Here is a 14,091-nt window from a genome sequence, read left to right on the forward strand (position 1 = left end):
CTCTCAGCTATTTCCCCTCTCAACAGCCCTCATTTAGAAATGTACTGGAGCTAGCTTCTCAATTCCCTCTGACTTTGGTTTCAAGCGGCTATTGAGGGGCCTTCATATTATTACGTTATATCATCTGCACAAGACTGAGCCTTATTCTAATTGGCATTGAAATGACTCTTTATATTTCTATTTGACTTTGTTTGGGGCTATTGCTCTATTACTTACGTCTGCGTCATGGAGTTGATCCATGGGTTGAGTGCGGAGGTGAAGAGGACGAGCCAGGTGGCTATGGCTGAGGCTGCTGCTGGCGGGTCATGGCCACTGAACGTCTCATAGAAACAGGTGGTGATGTAAGGCAGCCAGCACACCAGCAGGCACACTGACAATGGAGAGAATTAAGATGGGAGATTATTAGAGTAATTACGTATATATTATAAGAGCGAGTCAAGGGTAATCTTATTGAAATGCGATATATTTAACAGGAGGTTATTCGATTCATTACGGTAACATTACATGTTAATATGAAGAAGTCTATTTAGTATATTTATATATTCGCGAGATTCCTAAATCACTAACCTTATTGTAGTGTGTCATGTTGTTATAGCACATTGACCATTTCAAAAAAACTGAATTTGACCCGTTACAAATGTAGCCTACAGAAAGATGTCAATAATAACAGCCACTGATGGACCTTGAATGTTATTTGCTTTTGTTACTTACATAAAAGTTTTTTAATCTGTGTATCTGCTCAGTGCTCAGAATGACCATATATCTCAAATGCCTTGCTCTGTCTGGATACAGCAACAAATCGAGAGCTTCAATGTACTATTCACAAGGTTAGAACTGGTATGTAACCACCAATGAGACTCACCCACAGTTGCCACCATCACTATGGAGCTCCTGAAGTAGTTATTAGCAGGAACATAAAAACAGTGCTGGTCGTTGCAAACAAACGTCCCTCGCTGCACCTGCTTCCTCGCAATATACACAATGTATGCATACATGGAGCACATGATGAGTATCGGTGCTATGATCCCAACCACGATGAAGAGCATACTGAAGGCCCTGTAGTCTGGCTGGAAGCTGGGGCCACACAGGAACCTGGTGCTGCTGTAGGTGTAGCTGCCGAAGCCCAGCAGTGGCAAGGCTGCGTTGATCAGGCCATAGAGCCACACCAGGACCAGTACCACCCTGGTCCTCTTGGCCGTGCAGATGGTGGTGTAGCTCAGGGCGAAGCAGATCTCTGTGAACTTGTCAATGGTGGCCCAGGTCAGGGAGTGGATGGAGGCCAGCTGAAGAAGCAGGTAGAGGAAGGCGCTGCCCTGGCAGAGGTGCCCGTCGCTGGGGTAGCCCTGCGGCCTGAGCAGGCTGTTGTAAGCTCCGAAGGGGATGGTGGAGAGACCCAGGGCCAGGTCACTCAGGCAGAAGCTCAGGGTCAGGGCCCAGGTTTCAGTGTGGAGCTCCTTGTTGAGAAGAACCACCAGTAGTAGAACCACATTACCACACACACAGCACAGACTGGAGACCACCATCAGAGCTGCATAGACCAGGGCCACTGGCTGCATCCTCCCGGCCTCCTGATGGAAGAGAAGTCCTCCCTGGGCTGCTGGCTACTCGCTCTCCTCCCGCCTGGTTCAGGCCATGAGATCCCACTGACCGAATGGCTTGCTGGCTGACTGAGGCTGACGTGTGAAGTGCCGTTATCCTGTGTGTGCCGTGGGCTGGTCCTCGGGGGCTCCAGGGAACTGGTTGCTGTTGTGGATGTGTCAGTCTCCCGCTGTGCTCTGGGAGGGGAGGCTCCTCTCCAAGTCCTCTAGCTGTCCTTCTAAGGGCTTAGCTAGCTCCTCTCTGCCTTGCTGTACACTATCTCTGCTTCAGATTGAGGCAGGGAGGGCGAAACAGCCCGCCACACCCCTCTCTCAAGCAGTAGAACTATGAGAACCGAAATATTCAGCCCTAATGGTGTAAATACGGAGGCAAACAGTCAAGGAGCTGGTGTGTGGATACGCAGACTTGCGAGGGAGAGAGCGGTTGTAGCAGAGTTGTGCTGCCGGTGTAAACAGACGCTTGAGATCTAATATCCTCTCCTCCACTAATGGCTGCCGCACAGTTAATGAGCCATTTGGCTCTGGAGTGTTGTTAGGATAATTGGCAAGAAGTGTGCCTCTAATTCAATCTAAGATTCCAATAATCCATTATTGCCTTTCTGCTTTCTTAAGCCCCCTCATATAACCTAATTATTACCGTTCTTCTGAAAGTTGTTTTTCCTCTCTGGCTGTCCATAAGGCAGTAGCAGTTATGTGTGTGTTTGTACATGGCAAATTATTTGAATAATTTGAATAAAACACCCACGTCTATTAGTGCCTTTGGAAAGGTTGACCTTCCAACAGGACCATGACACTTAGCACACAGCCAAGACAATGCAGGAATGGCTTCGGGACAAGTCTCTGAATGTTCTTGAGTGGTCCAGCCAGAGCCCTGACTTGAACCCAATCCAACATCTCTGGAGAGACCTGAAAAAAGCTGTGCAGCAACGCTCCCCATCCAACCTGACAGAGGTTGAGAGGATGTGCAGAGAAGAATGGGAGAAACTCCCCAAATACAGGTGCACCAAGCTTGTAGCATCATTCCAAAGAAGACTCGAGGCTGTAATTGTTGCCAAAGGTGCTTCAACAAAGTACTGAGTAAAGGGTCTGAATACTTACGTAAATGTAATATTTGTTTTTTATTAATAATACATTTGCAAAAATTTCTAAACCTGTTTTTGCTTTGTCATTATGGGGTATTGTGTGTAGATTTGCAGAGAAAAAAATACAATTTAATCAATTTTAGAATAAGATTGTAACCTAACAAAGTGGAAAAATTCAAGGCGTCTGAATACTTTCCGAATGCATTTACGTTTATGATCATCACAGCATTTCATTGAATGTGCATGCATGTGTACACTTCTACACTGTGTGCACAATTATTAGGCATTATCATCATTATTATGCATATTTCCCAACTCCAAGCTGTATAAACTGGAATGCTTATTGGATTTAAGCATATCAGGTGATGTGTATTTGTGTAATGAGGGAGGGTGTGGCCCCCTATATCAAGGTGTGTATAATTATTAGGCAGCAGCTTTTCCTCAGGTAAAATGGGCCAAAAAAGTGATTTAACTGACTCTGAAAAGTCAACATTTTTAAAAACTATTTCAGAGGGATGCAGCACTCTTGAAATTGCTAAGATATTGGGGCATGATCACAGAACCATCAAACGTTTTGTTGCAAATAGTCAACAGGGTCGCAAGAACCGTGTTGAGAGAAAAAAAGACGCAAATTAACTGCCAAAGATTTGAGAAGAATCAAACGTGAAGCTACCAGGAACCCATTATCCTCCAGTGCTGTCATATTCCAGAACTGCAACCTACAAGTACAAGGTGTTCAGTGCTCAGAGACATGGCCAAGGTAATGAAGGCTGAAACCCGACCACCACTGAACAAGACACAAGTTGAAACGTCAAGACTGGGCCAAGAAATATCTGAAGACAGATTTTTCTAAGGTTTTATGGACTGATGAGATGAGTGACTCTTGACGGACTAGATGGATGGGCCCGAGGCTGGATCAATAACGGGCACGGAGCTCCACGTCGACTCAGACGCCAGTAAGGTGGAGGTGGGTTACTGGTATGGGCTGGTATTATTAGTGATGAGCTAGTTGGACCTTTTCGGGTTGAAGATGGACTCAAACTCAACTCCCAAACCTACTGCCAGTTTTTAGAAGACACTTTCTTCAAGCAGTGGTACAGGAAAAAGTCTGTATCTTTCAAGAAGACCATGATTTTTATGCCAGACAATGCTCCATCGCATGCATTGAAGTACTCCACTGCGTGGCTAGCCAGTAAAGGCCTTTTTAAAGATGAATGGATAATGACATGGCCCCCTTCCTCACCTGACCTAAACCCTATTGAGAACTTGTGGTCCCTTCTTAAACGGTCGATTTACAGCGAAGGAAAACAGTACACCTCTCTGACCAGTGTCTGGGAGGCTGTGGTTGCTCTGCACAAAAAGTTGATCGTCAACAAATCAGGAAACTGACAGACTCCATGGATGGAAGGCTTATGACTGTTGTTGAAAAGAAGGGTGGCTATATTGGTCACAGATTATTTTTTTTGAAATGTCAGAAATGTTTATTTGTAAATTTTGAGTTGTTTATTATTCTCACTTTAACAGATGAAAATGAACAATGAGATGGAACTTTTCGTTTTTCATTTAGTTGCATAATAATTCTGCACAATAATAGTTGCCCAATAATTGTGCACACAGATATTCTCCAAAGAAAGCCAAAACCTCACTTTTACTTTCTTAAATATTCAGGTTTGAGGTTTATTAACATTTTTGGATTGACCGAGAGCACTGTAGTTGTTCAATAATAAAATTAATCCTCAAACATACAACTTGCCTAATAATTGTGTACACAGTGTAATTGGATGACTTTCTAATGATCCTTTCCTAACCGTTTTTGTCTCCTCTGTTTGTAGCATAATGCACCTATTCCTCAGGGGGGCCGAGGGGCGGTCCAGTACGTCACTCAGTACCAACACTCCAGTGGACAGAAACGCATCCGAGTCACCACCACCGCCAGAAAGTAAACAAGCATACACACATTACAGATTTGTCTCACTTCACTTCAGAACAAAACGTACAATTTACAAAAACACACAAACATGTGAATATGGATTTGATTCATCATTCAGAGCACATCTTCTTTTCAAAGTAACTACTGGACTTTTTCTACCACTTTTCATTCCACTATGGAGCTGCATCTGCAAGCTCACCTTGTTTCCATAGCAACACTGTAGGGAGCGAGGGTAAAGTGGTTGTTGTGTTGTCTTCTCCCCTGATCAGAGGAGGAGATGGTCTTGGTTGTTAGTGTCAAACGTGTATTTATTAGACACTGACTGAGCCTTAGCGGTCATATGACTACGGTAAAGACACTCAGTATGGGTTATGATCAATGTTGCAGTTCATGTTTGTTAGCATGAGATCTGTGTTTATACAATGCTTAACATGTTGCAGGGCAGTGGCGAGAGAAAATGTGTACTGTATAGATAAGCCGTCATTCCCAGGCTGTTAAAAGATCAGTTCAATTTACCTAGACTTAAATTACAGTATGGGTTGGATTTAATTTACAAGGGTTATTATGACAAAGGGCTTTTAAATGCCAAGGCAACCAGAACCGTAACATCTAACGTAATGTCCCTTATTTAACTAATTTCTCCATAAAATCTATGGTAGAGATTAATTGTGTGTGGTATCACTTTTTCATTGTGGAGGAGAACCTTACAACTAAACAAAAACAAAAAAACATAAGTGTGTCAAATGATCGACGATGCTTATGTAGGTTGTTTCTCTTTCTCTCACTCTCCCCCCCCCCCCCCCCCCCCTCTCAGCTGGGCAGATGCAGGGACCCAGATCCAGAGCATTGCAGCATCATTTGATCAGGAGGCCTCAGCCATCCTAATGGCTAGACTGGCTGTGTACCGCGCTGAGACCGAGGAGGGCCCTGACGTGCTTCGCTGGCTGGACAGACAGCTCATCCGGCTGGTAAGACCGAGACAGAGCAACACCATCTATTAGCACCTCGCCACAGACTTCATAAATGGGCCGGTTGTTAAAACATTGAGATTATAAAATGAAACAATGTCATTATTTGCTGCTGCTAACCAGTGAAAGTAGCAATTTCCAGGCTAGCAGGCACGGGGAAATTGTGGGATGAAGTGTGACATTTTTAAGTGTGGACTCAGTGGCAGGCAGGGTTTTATAATGGGTTTGAATTGCCTTTTTCTCTCTCTGTTCTAGTGTCAGAAGTTTGGAGATTATCATAAGGATGATCCCAACTCCTTCCGCTTCTCAGAAACCTTTTCTCTCTATCCCCAGGTAAGTGATCATGGGCTGAGAGGCTGATTGGCTCTTTAGTGGAACGACACATTTGTAGCTAGTACATACATGTATGATAAATATATTTAAGCTGAAGAAGGCACAGTGATGCTGAAACTTTGGTGTTTTACCCAATAAATTACTTATATACACACACACACACACACACACACAGTACCGGTCAAAAGTTTTAGAACACCTACTCATTCAAGGGTTTTTCTTTATTTTTACTATTTTCTACATTGTAGAAGAATAGTGAAGACATCAAAACTATTTAAAAAAAACACATATGGAATCATGTAGTAACCAAAAAAGTGTTAAACAAATCAAAATATATTTTATATTTGAGGTTCTTCAAATAGTCACCCTTTTCCTTGATTACAGCTTTGCATACTCTTGGCAGTCTCTCAACCAGCTTCACCTGGAATGCTTTTCCAACAGTCTTGAAGGAGTTCCCACATATGCTGAGCACTTGTTGGCTGCTTTTCCTTCACTATGCAGTCAGACTCATCCCAAACCATATCAATTTGGTTAAGGTCGGGGGATTGTGGAGGCCAGGTCATCTGATGCAGCACTCCATCACTCTCCTTGGTAAAATAGCACAGGTACCCCCCTGTATATATAGCCTCCCTACTGTCACTTTATTCTATTGTATATATAGCCTCCCTACTGTCACTTTATTTTTTACTTCTGCTCTTTTTTTCTCAACACTTTTTTGTTGTTGTTTTATTCTTACTTTTTTGTTTAAAATAAATGCACTGTTGGTTAAGGGCTGTAAGTAAGCATTTCACTGTAATGTCTGCACCTGTTGTATTCGGCGCATGTGACCAATAAAATTTGATTTGATTTGATTTGACTTACACAGCCTGGAGGTGTGTTGGGTCATTGTCCTGTTGAAAAACAAATGATAGTCCCACTAAGCCCAAACCAGATGGGATGGCCTTGAATTGTAAATAAATCACATACAGTGTCACCAGCAAAGCACCCCCACACCATAACACCTCCTCCTCCATGCTTTACGGTGGGAAATACACATGCGGAGATCATCCGTTCACCCACACCGCATCTCACAAAGACACGGCGGTTGGAACCAAAAATCTCCAATTTGGACTCCAGACCAAAGGACACATTTCCACTGTTCAAACGTCCATTGCTCGAGTTTCTTGGCCCAAGCAAGTCTCTTCTTCTTATTGGTGTCCTTTAGTAGTGGTTTATTTGCAGCAATTCGACCATGAAGGCCTGATTAACACAGTCCCCTCTGAACAGTTGATGTTGAGATGTGTCTGTTACTTGAACTCTGTGAAGCATTTATTTGGGTTGCAATTTCTGAGGCTGGTAACCTTAATGAACTTATCCTCTGCAGCAGAGGTAACTCTGGGTCTTCCATTCCTGTGGCGGTCCTCATGAGAGCCAGTTTCATCATAGCGCTTGATGGATTTTGCGACTGCACTTGAAGAAACTTGAAAAGTTCTTGACATTTTCCGTATTGACTGACCTTCATGTCTTAAAGTAATGATGGACTGTCGTTTCTGTTTGCTTATTTGAGCTGTTCTTGCCATAATATGGACTTGGTCTTTTACCAAATAGGGCTATATTCTGTATACCCACCCTACTTTGTCACAACATGATTCCATGTGTGTTATTTCATAGTTTTGATGTCTTCACTATTATTCTACAATGTAGAAAATAGTAAAAATTAAGAAAAACCCTTGAATGAGTAGGTGTTCTAAAACTTTTGTTTTGACCGGTAGTGTATGTATGTATGTATGTATGTATACATACATACATACACACACACACACATAGATATAAATAGAGTGTGCGACTCTTTGTTTTTATAGCTTACAAATATCTTTAACCTAACTTTTTTTTTAAAGTAATATAAAGAGGATTTTAAAAAGCACATTATAGCTTTTCCTTTGTCCCTCAGTTTATGTTCCACCTAAGAAGATCTCCTTTCCTGCAAGTGTTCAACAACAGTCCAGATGAGAGCTCATACTACAGACACCAGTTCATGCGTCAGGACCTGACCCAGTCTCTCATCATGATACAACCCATTCTCTACGCCTACTCCTTCAACGGGCCCCCAGAGGTAAGACCTAACACACACACACACACACACACACAGAGACACACCATCCTCTACGCCTACTCCTTCAACGGGCCCCCAGAGGTAAGACCTCACACACACACACACACACACACACACACAGAGACACACCATCCTCTACGCCTACTCCTTCAACGGGCCCCCAGAGGTAAGACCTAACACACACACACACACACACACACACAGAGACACACCATCCTCTACGCCTACTCCTTCAACCGGCCCCAGACGTAAGTCACACACATTTTTATTTCCATTGAAAAATGAAATTTGCTTTCCTTCCTCTTTAAAAACATAAATCATGGATGCTTTGGCTTACTGTACGAGCTAGTCTTCTTATGTATTAAATGATAAAATCTCTGACTCCCTCACCTCCCTCCCACTCACATTCTGCAGGCTTAGCTGTGTTGCCTAGGTCAGCAGAGAGAGTGCACTAATACCTTGGTCCTTTTATTACAGATAAGCTTGCGGTTATGTGGTTAATAATGAGTGTAGTGTGTGAGTACAGTAGTGTGTTCCGGGCCAGCGCTCCTTTCAGTGCAGATATCAACAGTGTGGTTTTTAACACCTTACAGACAGACAGCGTAGTGCACACCTCTCTGAAAAGGGTAAGTTATTTAATTGGTTAATCCTTAAGAGTCTAAGCCGGGCGGGCGGGGGGGTTGATCATTTAGCTATTTAGCTATTACCAAGGATCATTTAGCTATTTGATTTAGAATTTTAGGACCCCTTAAGGTAGAAAATATACACTACCGTTCAAAAGTTTGGGGTCACTTAGAAATGTCCTTGTTTTCGAAAGAAAAGCAATTTTTTTGTCCCTTTAAAATAACATCAAATTGATCAGAAATACAGTGTAGACATTGTTAATGTTGTAAATGGCTATTGTAGCTGGAAATGGCTGATTTGTAATGGAATATCTACATAGGCCTACAGAGGCCCATTATCAGCAACCATCAGTCCTGTGTTCCAATGGCACGTTGTGTTTGCTAATCCAAGTTTTTCATTTTAAAAGGTTAATTGATCATTAGAAAACCCTTTTGCAATTATGTTAGCAAAGCTGAAAACTGTTGTGCTGATTAAAGAAGCAATAAAACTGGCCTTCTTGAGACTAGTTGAGTATCTAGAGCATCAATAATTGTGGGTTCGATTACAGGCTCAAAATGGCCAGAAACAAATAACTTTCTTCTGAAACTCGTCAGTCTATTCTTGTTCTGAGAAATGAAGGCTATTCCATGCGAGAAATTGCCAAGAAACTGAAGATCTCGTACAACGCTGTGTACTACTCCCTTCACAGAACAGCGCAAACTGGCTCTAACCAGAATAGAAAGAGGAGTGGGAGGCCCCGGTGAGCAAGAGGACAAATACATTAGTGTCTAGTTTGAGAAACAGACGCCTCACAGGTCCTCAACTGGCAGCTTCATTAAATAGTACCCGCAAAACCCCAGTCTCAACTTCAACAGTGAAGAGGCGACTCCGGGATGCTGACCTTCTAGGCAGAGTTGCAAAGAAAAAGCCATATCTCAGACTGCCCATCTTAATCTTTTATTTTTATTGGCCAGTCTGAGATATGGCTTTTTCTTGCAATTCGACTCTAGGGTGTTTAGTCCCAAATGGCTCCCTAATCTCTATAGTTCACTACTTTTGACCAGGACCAATGGGGCTCTAGTCAAAGATGGTGCACTACGTTGGAAATAGGGTGCCATTTGGGACTCCGCGTTAGTCATCTGGCTCTGTATCAGATGTAATGCATGTAACCAGGAGATGCAGTGCTTCAGGTGTTTATTTTTTAGATTAGCAGAGACCTAGGATGCGTCCCAAATGGCACCTTATTCCCTATATAGTGCACTACTTTTGACCAGGGCCTACTATATAGGGAATAGGGTGCCATTTGGGATGGAGTTCTAATGTTTTCACCGGCTCTGAGTCTTGACTCTGTCCACTCCTGCCTGTTAAACATTGAAAGAGTAATATTCTTCTCCATCTTTTTGCCCCTTGTCAAGCAGATGGCGTCAAGTATTAACAGAGCCACTGTTTCTATCTGCACTGTTTCTGTTTCCTTTAAAATGGCCACCACACTATAAAACAGAAGATATACTACTACCTGTCTGTCAAGATCATCCATCTTTGTATTTTTTGTACCTGAGATTGGGGTTGGTATGTTGTGACCTTGAGAGCTTGTTTTGGAAGGATAAATGCCAATATTTTGACGTTCTTATCAGTGTCTGGGGTTAAACCCCCATCCCTCTAATCCTTGACAAACCTGGTTTAATCTTGAAACAGCATTATTGATTGGATCTGAATTAGAAGGATACCATTTAGTTTGGAGGGCAGTGGTTTACAACGGTATCTCTTTTCTCTCCATTTAGCCTGTGTTCAGTATCCTGCTTATTATATAATTTCAAGGTGGTGTAAAATTAAAACAGTATTTTCTCCCCCTAGCCTGTGTTGCTGGACAGCAGCAGTATCCTTCCTGATCGCATCCTTCTCATGGACACCTTCTTCCAGATCCTCATCTACCATGGAGAGGTACATTCATCAGTCATCAAATCATAATCAACATGGCCACTCACAGACTACTTAAAAACTGTCGTCATCGGTGACAGGCCAGGACATGACCCTCCATGTCCTCTTAATGGTCTCACCACTCACACAGCTACCATCTTTACACGCAGTGAGAGGCGTCTCTCTCTCTATCAAGTGATTTTATCGTAACGCTAGACTGATTTAGTTTCTGGTTGCAGCCAGATACTATTGTCCTTATTTGACATTTGTGAATAGATGGGTGAGCAGTGGATGAGAGATCAATAGCCGATTCTGAATACAGACAGATCTTCAATATAATGTCAGAGTGGGGTTCAATGGCCAATAATCCAGTGAGATGCACTGTTATGAAGAGAGACTGTGTTTCCTATTGAAATCAAATCCAGTGATTGCTATTGAAGTGAAGTCAAGCAAAACCAATCTGCTCCTTTTATCTCTTTCTCAGCTCTGTAAAGGTCTTCATGTAATTCTTCATGTCTTCAGGACCACTCTGACTGACTGTCCCCGTTCCCTCTCGTTCTCTTTCTCTCCCTCTCTTCTCTCTCTCGCCAACCCTCCCCCTGTCTCTCTCTAACCCTCTCTCTCTGTCTATCCATCAGACTGTCTCTCAGTGGCGTAAGGCAGGCTACCAGGAGTTGCCAGAGTACGAGAACTTCCGCCACCTGCTGCAGGCTCCAGTGGACGACGCCCAGGAGATCCTCCACAGCCGCTTCCCTATGCCCCGCTACATAGACACAGAGCATGGCGGATCACAGGTGTGTACACACACAAACATTTCTGTGAATGTCAACTGTAAAGTCTATTACAACCTCCTGTGTTGATGTTCTTGTTGTGTTCTAGGCTCGATTCCTGCTATCTAAAGTAAACCCATCACAAACCCACAACAATATGTATGCATGGGGCCAGGTAAGACTTAATTTTCTACTGTCTATTTTCTATTGTCATTTGCCCAGGAACTAGAAGAAGATACTATTCATAAAAAGTCCAAATTGCTAAGGATGGTGTTATTAGTATGGTTTTATGTAAAGGCTGAGCACGTTGCCTCTTTCTGAATGGCGTGTATTGTATGTGTGTAATAATGACTGGTGGTCCTGGAGGAGCGTAGGGTCGAGTGTGTTAGCAATAATGAAAGTCATTATATGGCTGGAGAGAAGGAGACCCTGTACTTGGTTTTCAAGGCTTTCAGCTGCTACTACTGCTTATTAGAGGAGACAGTAGTGGACCTGTGGAACCTTCTGGATTATTACATGGACACAGTCACACATACTTTTGAGACGCACACAATTCTACTCCTGTTCTTGACTCATAATTTTTCTACAACTCCTACTTGTTGTCTGTATTCTTTACACAAGCAGGTAAATTCTGAATAAATGAGTAGTCCTCCCACTTTTTTGTTGTTGTGGAGAATGAAGATGTAACTACTTCCCAAGATTGTATAAGGGCAATTCCATGGTAACGGTGACACAGACTCAGATTTTTCACTTTAAATGTCAAACAAAACCAATGATTGTAAAGTTAAACAAACCATACAATTATATGCACAAGGACTACTTTTAACAATTCCCACTGCCAATTAAAAAACTAAACTGTTACTTGAAGAACAGTGCAGATCCAAAGTTTGGTAATAGTGACAGCACAAACCATAATTCTGTCACCAAACGTTGCATCCTGCACTGTTCTTCAAGTAAATGTGTGTGAAGTTTTCTGTGGAAATTGTTAAATGTAGTCTTTGTGCATAGAGTTATATGGTTTGTTTGACATTTAAACTGAAAAATCTGTGTCACTCTGTTATCGTGGAATTGCCCATAACTGAATTCCACTCTCCTCCTCTCTGTGTGTAGGAGTCAGGTGCTCCCATCCTGACAGATGACGTCAGTCTACAGGTGTTCATGGACCACCTAAAGAAGCTGGCTGTGTCCAGCGCTGCCTGAGACTGAGACCGACGCCATGGTAACCACTGAGCATCATCAACACACATACTAAATGAACCCAGGTTTGCTCAACAGTAGTCAACTAATACTATACATGGGAGTCAACATCCAAAAGAGGATACCTCTTCCTCCTTTTTATATTGAAAACCAAGAGCTTTGTACAGGAAAGTGACTATGTACAGAGAATGATCTGCAGTATAGCCTTTTTATTACACTAGTCTGTGGTCAATGATTGTAAAAAATAAAAAATCAATTGTTGCCTACTAGCTAAGTTTGGTCCAAGATCAGTATATGAATCGTAAGATGAGTCTGGTATTCATGTCGATGTACTTTCCTCCCAGATCACTAACTAACCCAACATCCAGTCAGTTATTTTATTGTGATGCTTCAATGGAGTTACTTTATATATTTTCTGTTTGTGTTTCTTAAAAAAAAAAAAAAAAAATGTATCTTGTATCAGATAAATATATAATATTATCATCCAGTCAGTCAGAGATGTCATAGTGGCAGGCTACAGAAAGAGAACAAGTGGGCGTCGTAAAGTCGGTTGGTACAGATTAGAGAATCCAATACAACGGAATCTAATTAGAGCGAAGTGTTTTTTTGTTCTTCTCCCTGCGTACGCCACAGAATAATGGGTTATTTCAGACCGTTTAGTGTGTGCTATCTAATTCATGTTAGTCATTCATATCAAACACTCATTGTGGTAAAATAAACATGCTAGGAGAATATACAGACTGTGGTAATAACATGCTCCACTATACAGAGTATAGCAGGGTATGAAAGCTGCCTTCCCATTTCTCTGGATCTGATATAATTTCTGCTTTGTTACTAACAGTGTTATTTCTGACATTTCTAATAAAATACCTTGTTAAAATTAATGTTTCTGATTTACTGTGAGTGTTGTTGTCATTAACTAGTTGTATCTGTTTTTATTAACTTGTATGTTCGTACATGCTGCTGTTCTCCTTGACATAGTAAAGCACAATCACAAACTGAACTGAAGAGAACCACAGCAGTTTAATTAAATGGCAAAATGTTATTTTGTGAAAAGTTTAGTAGATTTGAGATTCAGCCATTCAAAGAAAGCATAATAGAACATTGATTCAAAGAAAGCAGGATATAACATCCATACAAAGCTAGTCTCTGAGATGAGCACAACATATCTCACTGAACTCTCACAGAGGTTATCTATTTACAGAGGGAGAGCGTTCACTGTGTGGCCTTTCAGTTGTACAATAACAACACAGCCATTTTGCAATCAGCTTTTTACTGGAGCAGGCCAAAATGTATCTATTGTTACTCAATAGTCTGGTGTACAAACGCTCAAAATTACACAACCTGAAATTACATTTGAAGAGAGATGAGTCAGCTTTTGCATTAAGCAGCATATTTTCTTGTAAACCTACATAAGGCATTGTTGGTCACATGTTACATAGGGCAAATTACTCATAATTCCCTAATAAGATCTTCATGTACTATTTGTTCAAAGTAAATAAAGGCCACAAAAAACAACAGGTCGAGTGGCAAATGAGGGAACCCTTCCCCAAATACTGAAAAGCCACTCGCCTGCCCTCCGATCATTCTCACCGCTCTTC

General features: G+C 42.0%; 2 protein-coding genes across 2 annotated transcripts in view; one reads left to right on the forward strand and one right to left on the reverse strand.

Moving 5' to 3' along the window:
• LOC311145425 (protein transport protein Sec23A) overlaps positions 1–13,374 on the forward strand; it is a 31,977-nt gene extending 18,603 nt beyond the window's left edge. Inside the window, exons 11-18 of the mRNA XM_084181662.1 lie at positions 4,513–4,619; positions 5,425–5,578; positions 5,834–5,911; positions 7,842–8,003; positions 10,461–10,547; positions 11,162–11,317; positions 11,403–11,468; positions 12,404–13,374. Coding sequence (XP_084037788.1) covers positions 4,513–4,619; positions 5,425–5,578; positions 5,834–5,911; positions 7,842–8,003; positions 10,461–10,547; positions 11,162–11,317; positions 11,403–11,468; positions 12,404–12,493 — 900 coding nt within the window. The 3' untranslated portion in view covers positions 12,494–13,374. The remainder of the gene's footprint in view (positions 1–4,512; positions 4,620–5,424; positions 5,579–5,833; positions 5,912–7,841; positions 8,004–10,460; positions 10,548–11,161; positions 11,318–11,402; positions 11,469–12,403) is intronic.
• On the reverse strand, positions 689–1,638 carry LOC311145426 (adenosine receptor A3-like). Its single transcript, XM_084181663.1, has one exon. It carries the CDS (start codon positions 1,554–1,556, stop codon positions 765–767), a length of 792 nt encoding a protein of 263 aa, XP_084037789.1. The 5' UTR covers positions 1,557–1,638; the 3' UTR covers positions 689–764.
• Positions 13,375–14,091: the final 717 nt, after the last annotated feature.

Source organism: Coregonus lavaretus (genome assembly GCF_964263955.1).
Source record: "Coregonus lavaretus genome assembly, chromosome: 18".
NCBI lineage: Eukaryota > Metazoa > Chordata > Actinopteri > Salmoniformes > Salmonidae > Coregonus > Coregonus lavaretus.

What these genes read in the sequence shown, in the direction of transcription:
- LOC311145426 (XM_084181663.1), bottom strand. Translation starts at nt 1,556, where the DNA reads ATGCAGCCAGTGGCCCTGGTCTATGCAGCTCTGATGGTGGTCTCCAGT.